We start from the raw sequence: 12,693 nt of genomic DNA, 5'->3' as shown, positions 1-12,693 counted from the left end.
AGCCTTCCTGGAGGCCCAGGAAACCCAAAAGGGCTTGGATACCAATTCAAAGGCTCTGGGATCAAAGTCAGGATGGACCTAAGCAAGAGGGGCCTCGAAAGCCATGCTTCTCATTTAAGCCTTAAAAGCAACCCTGAGAAGACCACACACTCCTGTCTTCTCATTTTACAGATTAAAAACAAAGCAAAACACAAAACAAAAAAACAGACTCAGAGGAGATCACTGTCTGTAAGACCCAAGTCCTGCTAAACCTGGCTTTGAACTGAAGTCATCTGACCCTACAGCTTAGGTGAGACCTCAGTACACTGTGGATTCTGGATCAACAGTCTTCATGGGCCTCCTCTCTCCTGTGTGCCTCAGAACTGATGGTTGCTTGCCTTCTCTGAACACTGAAGTCAGCATCTCTAACTGTCCAGCCTTGCAAGGAGGACCTCCTTTTTTTTTTTTCCCCTTTTTTTTCGGAGCTGGGGACCGAACCCAGGACCTTCTGCTTGCTAGGCAAGAGCTCTACCACTGAGCTAAATCCCCAACCCTGCAAGGAGGACCTCTTAAGTTCCTTAAAAGGGCTGCTACAGTGAGGACCAAAAACAAAGAGTGGTGTGACTTCAAAAAGGGTGTGGCCACAGGTGACAATGGAGCAAGGACAACTAGGAGCAAGCAGGGAATGAAAACAGGGCACTAGGGGCCAGGCAGGGCCTCTTATGGCTTGCCTGGGACTGGGGGTCCTACTGTGGCCCTATAAGGGACACACTATCTGGCCCTCGTCTGAGGTCTGTCTGGGGTCAGGGATACAAGACTTGTCCCTGTCCCTGAGAACTGATGTCCTTTTCTCTGCCATCACCTGACACACACAAACCACCACACGGAGCTACAGATGGCACTCCAGATGCTTGCCTGACACATACAAACTCCTGAATTTGAGTTCTCATGACCCAAGATAGTCACTATACAGGCTGCACTCTGGTGGTACAGACCAGTAATCCTGACTGCCTGAGAGACTGAGGGCAGTCAGTTCAAGGCTAACCTGGGCAACTCAGTGAGAACCTGCTTAAAAAAAAAAAAAAAAAAAAAAAAGAAAGCTAAGGTCAGGTGTGGTGGAACATGCCTTCAGTACCACCTTCAGCCTTCAGCATTCTAGAGGCAGAGGCAGGTGAATCTCTACGAGTTTAAGGCTAGCCTGGGCTACACGGTAAGACCCTTTATCTCAAAACAAACAAATGGTGGCTTCGCACCGGTAATTCTAATTCTTGAGAAGCAGAGGCAGGAGGATTGCTGCAAATTCAAGGCCACTGTGGTCAACACGGTGAATCCCGAGTCAGCCAGTACATCGAGATAACAAAAGAACCCACTATGCACATCACAGAACAAAACAGATGCTCAGTCCACAGCGTCCCAGGTAAACACCTAACCAATGCTCAGCCGCATGCTGTGGGTCCTCTGCAGGTCCGTCCTGCATAAGACGGGCAACCCCAGGTCCAGCCCCCCACCCTAGCCCCAGATACTGCAGAGGGTGGAGGAGACCTAAGAGCACAGCCCCAGGACCAGGTCACGTCAGTGGGGTATGTCTGCTGTGGTTATCAGCATCTCGGGAAAAACTGAGGAATGAACCGATTCACACAGTAAGGGGACAGTAAGGTAGCCTGTGCCCTTCCAGGCCCCTGCTCAATGCTCACTCTGGCTGAGCTCAGTGGGAGGAGTTCAGGCAGAATACCAGCCCACACCAGCACCCATCATCCCAGCCCAAGGCAGACACCCAGCAGAGGCAACACAGCCTTTGTGCAAGGCTTTCATACTCGTCCCTGGATTCACGTGACTGTCCTGAGCGGCCCAAGAAAAATGGCTTCGGTACAGGAAAGGCCCAGACAGTCGAAAGCAGGCAATAGGGGCCTCCCAGAGCTACAGTGTCCTGGGTTCTAGGTGATCCCAGAGGATCCACAAGAGGTAAGAGGACCCTGACCTCAACAAACCAACACCTCAAATCCACAAGACAGAGGTGGAGGAGGGAGGCCGTGGGTTGGTTTAATTTCCTGTAACTGCCAAAAAAAATAAATAAATAAAAGGCAAGCCCAGAGTACCCACAACAGTGTGTATGTGTGTGTGTGTGTGTGTGTGTGTGTGTGTGTGTGTGTGTGTGTGTGTGTGTAAGTGTGTGGAAAGGTATTCCACTGACATATACCAGTCCCTGCTACAAAAGTATACGCCGCGTGATCTGGGAACCCATGGTAAACCTTCTGTCTTCCACCATGTATCAGTGGAAACAGGACTGAGCAGCAGAGGAGGAGGAGCCAGTGCTGGGCTGGGGTGAGAGGCTGCAGGCAGAGGCCTGGATGGCTCATGCAAAGGCCCTGTGGTAATAAAATAAGCGCCAAGTGCTAGAGGGGAAACATGGAGGCCGTGGTGAGAAAAGTGCTGAGAATGGTGCTGTGGACATAAAATTGCCATCACTGTGGAGACAGTGGCCCAGCAGCCCTCAGCCCCTCCCATCTGGCCCACTCCTTACCTTCATGGGCATGGGCAGCCCACAGGTGCACCATGGGCAGGTTGCTGGGGGTGGGGGAGCGGAAGGAGAGGTCAGAGGGCAAGGATACTGGACTCTCCTGAGACGAGGCCGAGGGCCCCATCCCGCTGGCCACAAAGCTGCCCAAGAAGGCCTCGCCTGCAGAAAAAAGGGAGGGGGGTCCCTGTCAGCCAGCCCGCAAACCAGGCTATGCCACCTGGACCACCGTCCCAAGGCCCCCACTGCATAAAGCCTTCACTACCAGAGAGATTAAGAGGTATCCCTTGGCCAGCCTCAGACACACCCTAAGGCTTCAATCACCATGGTGACCAAGAAAGAAGGTCAAACTTCCGCCAAGGCCTAGCACCCCAGAGAATGCTTTTACTACCTTGGCTGCAGATGGAAGGAAGCCTAAGTCCAGTCAGGAATGAAGGGAGCTCCCCAAGGACTGCCTGGGTCACAAGTAAGGGAGACAATGGTCACTGGAGAAAGAGCTCATATTCTGAGCTTGGCACAGGATAATGTCCAGAGACCAGCATCCCCAAGGACCTCACAGTGTCTAGTGACGGCACAGGCCCATGTAACTGATGGCAAAACTGAGGCCCAGGAAGGAAAAGCCTCAATTTAGCTAAGGAGTAATGGCTCCCTGCACACCCAGTAGGACATCTCAGATCCCAGACTGAGAGGCCTGATAGGTAGAGCAAATCACAAAGGAAAAGGAAAACAGAAGTCAGGAATGCTGACAGGAATAGGATACCAGCCCTTGGAAGCTGAGGTCAAAGGGCTGCAGGGTCTAAGCTAGCCTACACTATGAGTTGAGCCCATCTCAAAAATAATAAATGAGGGGTTGGGGATTTAGCTCAGTGGTAGAGCACTTGCCTAGGAAGCGCAAGTCCCTGGGTTTGGTCCCCAGCTCCGAAAAAAAAGAACCAAAAAAATAAATAAATAAATAAATAAATAAATAATAATAATAATAATAATAAATGAATGAATGAATGAATAAAGTTTTTAAAAAATGGATCCTACCATGATACCTGGAATCTGTTATCCTAGCTAGCACTCAAGGAAGCTGAGGCAGGGAAGGATTGCTGCAATTCAAGGCCAGCTGTGGGTGCACAGCAAGTTCCAGATAGTCTGGGTTACAGGGTGAGACCCTGTCTAAAAAAAAAATGTCCAAACTCAATTTGGGGATGTAGAGTGCTTGTCTAGTGCACATGAGGGACTAGGTTCAAACTTCAGCACCAAAAAAAAAAAAAAAAAAAAAAAAAACCCACAAACAAGGTAGGAAGGAGGCGTACATTTAACAAGAATTATATAACAGATATGATAGTTTTAGGAACAATAAGAGTAAATAGGCCAGATGTTCCGTGGGTGGTTCAAACTCTCCCCGGGATACCCTGCAGGAGAGGGCGTGGAGCCCTGAACACATGGCTAGGTCCAGCACTCTAACCAAGCACCCACCGGGGGCCCATCGGGCTGGTCTCCAGAGGACGGCTCTGTGTAAGTTCTCAAGAGCCCTCTCTAGTCTCGGAGAGGTGGGCACTGTTTGCAGACAAAGCAGACAGGATGTGTGGCTCAGATGCCAGGGGCCCGCCCGCCGATCTAAGCAAGAGGGATCTCACAGACTCCGCCCACCACATCCAGTTTCTAGACCCCTGAAAGCCTTCCCAGGTAAGCCCTGTACAAAGTGTCCACTGACCGCCTCCCTAGGGGGATAGGATCCCAAAATATGCCCACAGGCCCTTGGGGGTACACGCAGGAAAACTGTGTTAGCAAAGGGCAGGGCTTCCTCACTGATCGCTACCAGAGTAGTGAGAGCAGAAGTTAGAGACCGCACACACCCTCTGATCACACGCCTGTTACCATGGCCTATGTTCAGCCACCAACACTGAAGACCAGTCCCTCACCGAAGTCCAGCGCCAACTCGTGTGGCCCAAGGGCCCTTGTAGCTGGTCAGCACATCCATGTAGCCCAAGCCTGGGAAGGTAGGGCCTCTGGGTCCTGCCAAACCCTAGGCTTCCTCCTTGATGTGGCAGAGGGCCGGTAGAAGGCTCCGGAAGCCAATAGCCAGGGGTTTGCGCAAAGGCTTACATCAGCCACCAGCTCTTCCTGCCTGGGCTGTGCGGAAGCGCAGGGCTCAGGCCTGCCCCTGCCTGGGCTTGTGAAACCAAGCAAGCAGCACCCCAATCTAAAGAAGCGTTGGCACCCGGATGCCACCAACGGTTCCTGTCACCACCAGGGCTCTAAATGGCCCCAACTCCTCCTCCCAGGCTGGGGATGATGATAACTGGGGGCAGGGGAGGGGGTGTCCCGGTGTCCAGGCAAGCCAATGCTGCTTTCTAGTTACGGAGTTGCAATCCTAAAGCAGGCACAAACCATTAATGGTGGCATAGGACAGTCATAAGAACCACTCAGGAGGCTGAGGCAAAAAGGATAGAAAGTTCTTAGTCACCCTGGACTGGAGTGAGTCAACGCTAGTCAGGGCAACTCAGATGGGAAGCACAGCTCAGCAATAAAGACCCTGCCTAGAATCCCCAGTGAGGGCTGGGGTGTGGCTCAATGGTAGAGCCCCTGCCTAGAATCCTCCAGTGAGGGGCTGGGGGTGTGGCTCAGTGGTAGAGCCCCTGCCTAGAATCCCCCAGTGAGGGCTGGGGGTGTGGCTCAGTGGATGAACCCCTGCCTAGAATCCTCCAGTGAGGGGCTGGGGCGTGGCTCAGTGGTAGAGCCCCTGCCTAGAATCCCCCAGTGAGGGCTGGGGGCGTGGCTCAGTGGTACAGCCCCTGCCTAGAATCCCCCAGTGAGGACTGGGGGTGTGGCTCAGTGGTACAGCCCCTGCCTAGAATCCTCCAGTGAGGGGCTGGGGGTGTGGCTCAGTGGTAGAGCCCCTGCCTAGAATCCCCCAGTGAGGGCTGGGGGCGTGGCTCAGTGGTACAGCCCCTGCCTAGAATCCCCCAGTGAGGACTGGGGGTGTGGCTCAGTGGTACAGCCCCTGCCTAGAATCCTCCAGTGAGGGGCTAGGGGTGTGGCTCAGTGGTAGAGCTCCTGCCTAGAATCCCCCAGTGAGGGGCTGGAGGCGTGGCTCAGTGGTAGAGTCCCTCCTAGAATCCCCCAGTGAGGGGCTGGGGGCGTGGCTCAGTGGTAGAGCCCCTGCCTAGAATCCTCCAGAAAGGGGCTGGGGATGTGGCTTAGCAGAGCACACACTTAGCATGATCAAGGCCCTGGGTTCCACTCACAGTACTTTAATTAGCTCCTACAGAACAGTCACGCCAAGACCACCAGCCCCATCCCCCTGCCTGACACCCTCAACAAAGCATAGCTTCATCTGTCAGGTAGGTACAGGACTGGGTCACTGAACACCACACACCAACAGAGAAAAGTCCAAGGAGCAGCAGACTCTCTGTGCTGTGGGACATGGTAGCCACTGACCATGTGTCACTCCTAAATCAGAATTGCAACCATGGAAACCGAAGAACTGTACGTTCTCTTTTATTAAATCGCAATTAATTTAGATTTAATCCAGCAATGCTCTAGGCTGAAGGTCTTTTCCTGGCTAGAAACTGAAAGAGTGAACATGAACTTTCAGTCTTTGTGGGGAAGAGCTGTAGACTCAAGGAGATTCCTAGACAGAGCAAAGGCCACATCCTAAGCTCATTCTGGGTATGCACATGTCACATGTGTATGTGTTCATTCAACATATGCACATGCAGAAGCCAGGAGGATGTTTGATGCGTGCGTGCCTCTGCCTTATTCAATCCAGACAGCATCTCTACTGGGCCTGGATCTAAACTGATGGGTGTCAAGCCCCAGGGACCCTCTCGTTTCTGCCCCAGAAACAGCCTGACCACACCCACCTGTTAATATGGGTGCCGGGATTTGAAGTCGTGTCCTCACATGTGTGTGTTTGTGTGTGTGTGTGTGTGTGTGTGTGTGTGTGTAGCAAACATCTTACTGCTGAGCCATCTCCATGGCCTCTTGACAAAAGCCCCACTATGTAGCCCAGGCTGTCTTAGCCCTCACTATGTAGCCCAGGTTGGCAGTCCTCCTGCCTTGGCCTTCCTGAGTGACAAGATCACAGGCGTGAACCACACCACTCCTAACTCATGGCTGTCATTCTGGCCAATCTGTAAATCCCCCTGGGCTATGTGAAATACATAACACATTTATCATCTTCTCCCTCCAGGTTGATGTATGGAAAGATTCAAGACACTTCTGTTTGTAAAATGATCTGAGCTCGGTCTGCCCACAGGGTGCCATGTAATGCCAGCTGTTGTCACAAATGACTGGCTAAGTGATGCCTCCAGGGCCAGGGTTTGAGGGGGTCCACTTGCCCTACCCACGCACTGTTTATCCTTCCTCAGAGAAGTGAGCACTTATAAGTCATTAACACATTAAGCATCACTGAACTGTATATTCTGACTGTGTATTACATAATTGTATGTTACATGTATGTGTGTGTGTGAGTGTGTGTGTTTGTGTGAGTGTGTGCCCGTACACACAGAACCCTGAAGTTGACCTCAGAGGTCTTCCTCAACCAGCTCTGATTTGGTTAGAATGGCTGGCTGGTGAGCCGGGAGACATCCTCCTGTCTCAACCTCCCCAGGACCTGGATTCCAGGCAGGTGATGTGTGCCTCTTGCGGTTTTCCACAAGGACGTTAAATGTCAGTCAGGTCCCATGCTTGTGAATGTCATTTCCACCCCCCAAAAAACAAAGAAAAGAGCCAATTGTTTATCCCCATTCAAGCTCCAAGCAGGCCCCAACTTGTTTAGCTTATAAGATCAGAACATTCATCCACAGCGGCATTAAAACTCCAAGCTTCGAAGCTTCCAAACCGCAGGTGTCTTTGCCCACAAGTCTCCCAGTCCTTTCCAGACCCTGGCTCACTATCCTGAAGCCCTGGGGCCCAGGAACCTTGTTACTCCTTTGCATATTAAGAAATTAAAGACAAGAACAAATGCCTTTAATCCCAGCACTTGGGAGGCAGGGGAAGGCAGATCTCTGAGTTCAAGACCAACCTGCTCTACAGAGTAAGTTCCTCAACAGCCAGGGCTACGAAGAGAAGAAGAAGAAAAAAAAAAAAAAAAACAAAAGTCAGCTGTGGGGACACTCCCAAGGCTAAGGCAATAGAGACAGACAGATACCCAGGGCTCAGTCAGTCTAGACAATTCCAGACCACTGAAAAGGACCCTGCCTCAAAGAAAATAAACAGCTTCCTAAAGAATGTCCCCTGAAGTTGTTCTCCAGCCTCCACAAACACAGGCACACCCGTACCACACACAAACACACACACTTAAAAGGAAAACCAAGGGCTGGAGAGATGGCTCAGTGGTTAAGAGCACTGACTGCTCTTCCAGAGGTCCTGAGTTCAAATCCCAGCAACCACATAGTGGCTCACAACCATCTGTAATGGGATCTGATGCCCTCTTCTGGTGTGTTTAAGACAGCTACAGTATACTTATATATGATAAATAAATCTTTAAAAAAAAAAAAAAAAAAAGGAAAACCAGAAGTAGATGGGCTTTCTAGACCATCCGAACATTATGCATGAAGTCCTGGTTCCTTCCCCAGCACTTCAAGAATAAAACAAGTCCTCAGAAGTTGGGGGTTAGCAAGGGGCCACCTGCTCACAGGCAGGATGAACACTCGGTTGGGTGTCTCTGCTTCTCGAGCAAAGATTTAACAACATTCGTAAAACTCCCAAGTTTCCCGAGTCATTTTCCTACACACCGGGCCACGTGCCAAGCACATACCTCACCGGCTCCTGTAACTCCATGCCCATCACGGAAGGGGTTAGTCACACTGAGCCCAGTTCTAAAGGAGCCAGCAAAGACACTGGCTGGGCTTGCCCGGGTCAATGTGGGCTGGTGAGGAAATCCAGACCCTGCAATTCCTTATCGTCTCTGGTACCTCAATAGATGGCAAGGGACACTATCTGTGGGGATCTGGGTACAATCCCCTCAGAGACCCCGATGCTACTGTAGGAGCCAGCAGCACCCTGCCTGTGTTACGGATGAAATCAGGAGGAAACCTACAGCTGCCCGTACTTGTGCTTTTAACAATAATCCAAAAGAGTTTCTATAAACTCCAGAAATAGACAGCTGGTTGGGTTTTAAACCTCGTGCCATTCTGAGCGGCCTGACCGTTTGATCGGAACCTTGCACCCTTCTGATCTATTCTGCTTGTAAGTGAACCATTCTCTTTCCGACGCTTGTAAGCCGCGGATGCCACCATCGGCTCACTCATCACCGGCTAGTGCTGTTCAAGCTCAATGCTTACACTATTCCGAATGCTTCAATCTGGCCAAATACCGTCTCTTATCACTCACACAAGAAGGATGACTATGCAGAATCCAGCCCTAGAATCCCAGCCCTGCAAAAGTGGAGGCAGAGGGGCAGCCGTTCAAGGTCATCAGTGACTATAGAGCTAGCATGTTCTCAGCCAGCCCGGGCTCCCTGAGACTGTCTCAAAAGGAGAAAGGTAAATACAGCATGAAGCCAGCTGGGAATATAAAGTCCACCTCAAGTAGATAGACAGACAGACACACAGACACACAGACACGCAAACAGATAGACAGGCTTGAGAAACCAGTCACGCTATGTGTATTAAAGTGTGTTTGTGGGCCAGCAAGATGGCTCAGCAAGTAAAGGGGCTTGCCAACAAGCTGACGATCTGAGTTCAAGCCCCCCACCCAGACAGTGGAGGATCTGAGTTCAAGCCCCCCACCCAGACAGTGGAGGGAAGAGAGCTTCTCCAAGTTGTCTTTTGACCTGTGCTCACGTGCGATGTGCACACACGATAAAGAAAAGGAAAAATCACTCTTCGGAGTGTACCTGCTATAATTGTCTTTTAAAACACTTATTGTGGGCTGGAGAGATGGCTCAGCGGTTAAGAGCACTGACTGCTCTTCCAGAGGTCCTGAGTTCAAGTCCCAGCAACCACATGGTGACTCACAACTATCTATAATAGGATCTGATGCCCTCTTCTGGTGTGTCTGAAAACAGGGACAGGGTACCCATATACATAAAAAAAAAACAAATAAGGGGTTGGGGATTTAGCTCAGTGGTAGAGCGCTTGCCTGGGAAGCGCAAGGCCCTGGGTTCGGTCCCCAGCTCCGAAAAAAAGAACCAAAAAAAAAAAACAAAAAAAAAAAACCAAATAAATCTTAAAACGCTTATTGTTTTAACTATGTGGACGTGGGTTTGTGCATGAAATTAAAGGTGCCTCATAGCTATGGGTGGTTCTGAGCTACCCAATGTGGGTACTGGGAGTCAAACTCTGGTCCTCTGAAAAAGCAATAAACACTCTTGCCTGCTAAGCAGTCTCTCTAGCCCCTATTTTATTTTTGAAACAGGGTCTCATGGATCCCGGGCTGACTCCTAGACTCCCTGTGTAGCAGAAGATGACCTTGAACTCCTGATCCTCCTGTCTCCACCTCCTGAAACACTGGGATTACAGGTGTATGTCACCATGCCTGATTGCTGCATTGCTGGGAAAACCCAGAGCTTCTGGCAAGCTAGGCAAACACCTACCAAACGGAGCTCCATTCCCAACCCTGATCATTCTATTATGCAACTAATCACCATTGCTTGGATCCTACTGTGTCTGCTCTTACAAGTAATCAGAGGTATTGAATATGTAAGAAAATCTGCCAGCAGTGGTGGCCCAAGCCTTTAATCCAGCACTCAAAAACCCACCACCCCCACCACCACTATCACCACCACCACCATCACCAACAACAGAAATAAAGAAAATCTGCAGGCCATACTCAGATTGGTGCTACCTGCAGCCTCAGAGTCTCAGGCATGCACAGGGGATCTTGGACACTGTCCACTAAAAGATGACAGGGCTTGCCACGGCTACACCTGGGACTCAGCACCTAAGGGCCTTTGCACAGCAGCTGGGAATCCATGTTCCGTTAGACACCGGAAAGGATCATACAATGACACATAACACACAGAAGGAGGCCCATCTCTCCCCACCCTATTCCCAAACATCCCAGCCTATGGAGTAATAAAGCTATCCACCTGCCTCACTTCCCTGTTTACCTGCCCTGTCCCGTGCTGCTCCCCAAGGCCAACCACAGTGGCTCTAGTCCTTTCCAGAGATTAGGATGCAGGCTTGGACTGCTAAAACCACGCTCCTCAACCCCTGCGAGGGGATGCTCACTTATAATCTCAGACATTAGGAGGCAACTCAGGTTGCATGGCAATTCCCCACCTCAAAAAACAATGCCCCACCCCCAGGGGGGGGCAATGCTAGACACAGTGTATGTCTATGATTCCAGCACTTGGAAGGTGGGGACAGGATCATCTTAGACTGAATAGCCAAGTCAAAGCCAACCTGAGTTAGAGACCCTGTTTTAAAGGGAAGGGAAAGGTAAGGCAGGCTTAGAGACTCAGTCCTGTAACGCTAACCCTTGGGAGGAACTTGAACAGTTATCTACATGCCTGGAGCAATGGAAGTGTTCACAAATAGCCTTCATATAAAAATAGCCCAAGAGTTCCCCAGTGAATGAATGGGTAAACAAGCTGTGGTGTGCCTATGAAGTGGAATACTATTCTGCCTGATAAAAGGAAAGTGTGATACTCATTCAAATGGAAGGGCAAATGCTTCCTGATGAATTTGTTGATAAGGAATCGGGAACTATCAATTCAATGAAAGAAGAAGCTGAAGGGTAGGTGCCAGAGGCCGGGGAAGGGGAGGGGAGGAAGAAGCAAGGAGCAAAGGTTGGCTGTGCAGTATGAACGCACTGAACTACGCAGTTTAGAAATGAAAATGGGGGACTGGAGAGATGGCTCAGCAGCTGAGGGCACTCACTGCTCTTCCAGAGGACCAGGGTTCAAATCCCAGCATCCATAAGACAGTTCCCAACTGTCTGTAACTCCCAGGTCTGATATTCTCACATAGAAATACATGCAGGCCAAACAGCAGTGCACACAAAGTAAAGATAAATTTTAAAAAAATATAGAAATAGGGAAGGAAGGAGGGAAAGAAGAGCAAACACAGGCCCAGCACTTGGGAAGCTGAAGCAGGAGGATCACAGGTTCAGAGTCAGCCTGGGTGCTCAACTGTAGAGCACATATGCACCTCCCTGTGAGGCGACAATGACTACGGGAACAGGAATGAGTGCAAACGGGACACATGCGGCCAAAGATTGTTCTGAACAGAATCCCGGGATATCTTACTCTCTGACTGATACCCATGAACTCTGTCACGAGTGTAATTTACGAAGAACAGGACAAGTAAATCAATAAAAGTTGAGCCCAAGATGTGAGATGGTTCAGTGGGTAAAAGTGCTTGGCAGAGCAAGCAAGACCACAGTTCAAGCTGTTGAAGAGAGAATCTTAGCTCCCAAACTGTCCTCCAAGTGTGCGCTCGTGCTTTCTCGCTTTCTCTCTCTCTCTCTCTCTCTCTCTCTCTCTCTCTCTCTCTCTCTCTCTCTCTCTCCTTCCCCATCCCTCCCTCCCCTTCTCTCTCCCTCCCCCTCTCTCTCTCCTTCCCCTTCTTTCTCTCTCCCTCCCTCTCTTTCTCTCTCTCCCTCACCCTCTCTCTGTCCCCTCTCTCTCTCCCTTCTCCTTCCCTCTCCCCTCCTCTCCCTTCCTCTCTCTCCTTCCCCTCTCCCCTTCTCTCTCCCTCCCTCCCCTTCTCTCTCCCTCCCCCTCTCTCTCTCCTTCCCCTTCTCTTTCTCTTTCCCTCCCTCTCTTTCTCTCTCTCCCCTCACCCCCTCTCTGTCCTCTCTCTCCCCTCACCCCCTCTCTGTCCTCTCTCTTCCTCCCTCCCCTCTCTCTCCCTTCCCCTTCTTCCCTCTCCCCTCCTCCCTCTCTCTCTCCCTCCCTCCCTTCACTTCTCTCTCTCTCCTTTCCCCATCCCTCCCTCCTCTTCTCTCTCCCTCCCTCCCCTCTCTCTCTCCCTCCCCCTTCTTCCCTCTCCCCTCCTCTCCCTTCCTCTCTCTCACCCTCTCTCTCTCCCTCCCTCCCCTTCTCTCTCTCCCCCCACTTCCCTCACCACACACACACACTACAAATTCTAAGTAAACAAAAGTCAGCTGGTGAGATGGCTCAGTGGGTAAGGGGCTTGCTGCCAAATCTGATGACCTGAGTTCAATCCCGGGAGTCCACACAGTGGAAGGAAAGAACTGCTTCCTGCAAACTGTCCTCTGACCTCCACGTGTGCACCTTGGCGTGCGCGCGCACACAC

The 12,693-nt window shown here is 50.9% G+C and overlaps 1 protein-coding gene across 20 annotated transcripts in view; it reads right to left on the bottom strand.

The window, feature by feature from the left end:
• Tnrc18 (trinucleotide repeat containing 18) overlaps positions 1–12,693 on the bottom strand; it is a 95,885-nt gene that overhangs the window by 65,186 nt on the left and 18,006 nt on the right. For 8 of the 20 annotated variants that reach the window (XM_087578246.1, XM_087578248.1, XM_087578249.1 and 5 more), the window contains exon 3: positions 2,501–2,656. In XM_087578246.1, coding sequence (XP_087434372.1) covers positions 2,501–2,656 — 156 coding nt within the window. 20 annotated transcript variants of the gene reach the window in all.

The sequence above is a fragment of the Rattus norvegicus genome, chromosome 12 (assembly GCF_021556685.1).
Source record: "Rattus norvegicus strain SHRSP/BbbUtx chromosome 12, alternate assembly SHRSP_T2T, whole genome shotgun sequence".
NCBI classification, from domain to species: domain Eukaryota; kingdom Metazoa; phylum Chordata; class Mammalia; order Rodentia; family Muridae; genus Rattus; species Rattus norvegicus.
The sequence above is the reverse complement of the archived record's forward strand: the minus strand, read 5'-3'. Positions and strand labels throughout refer to the sequence as shown.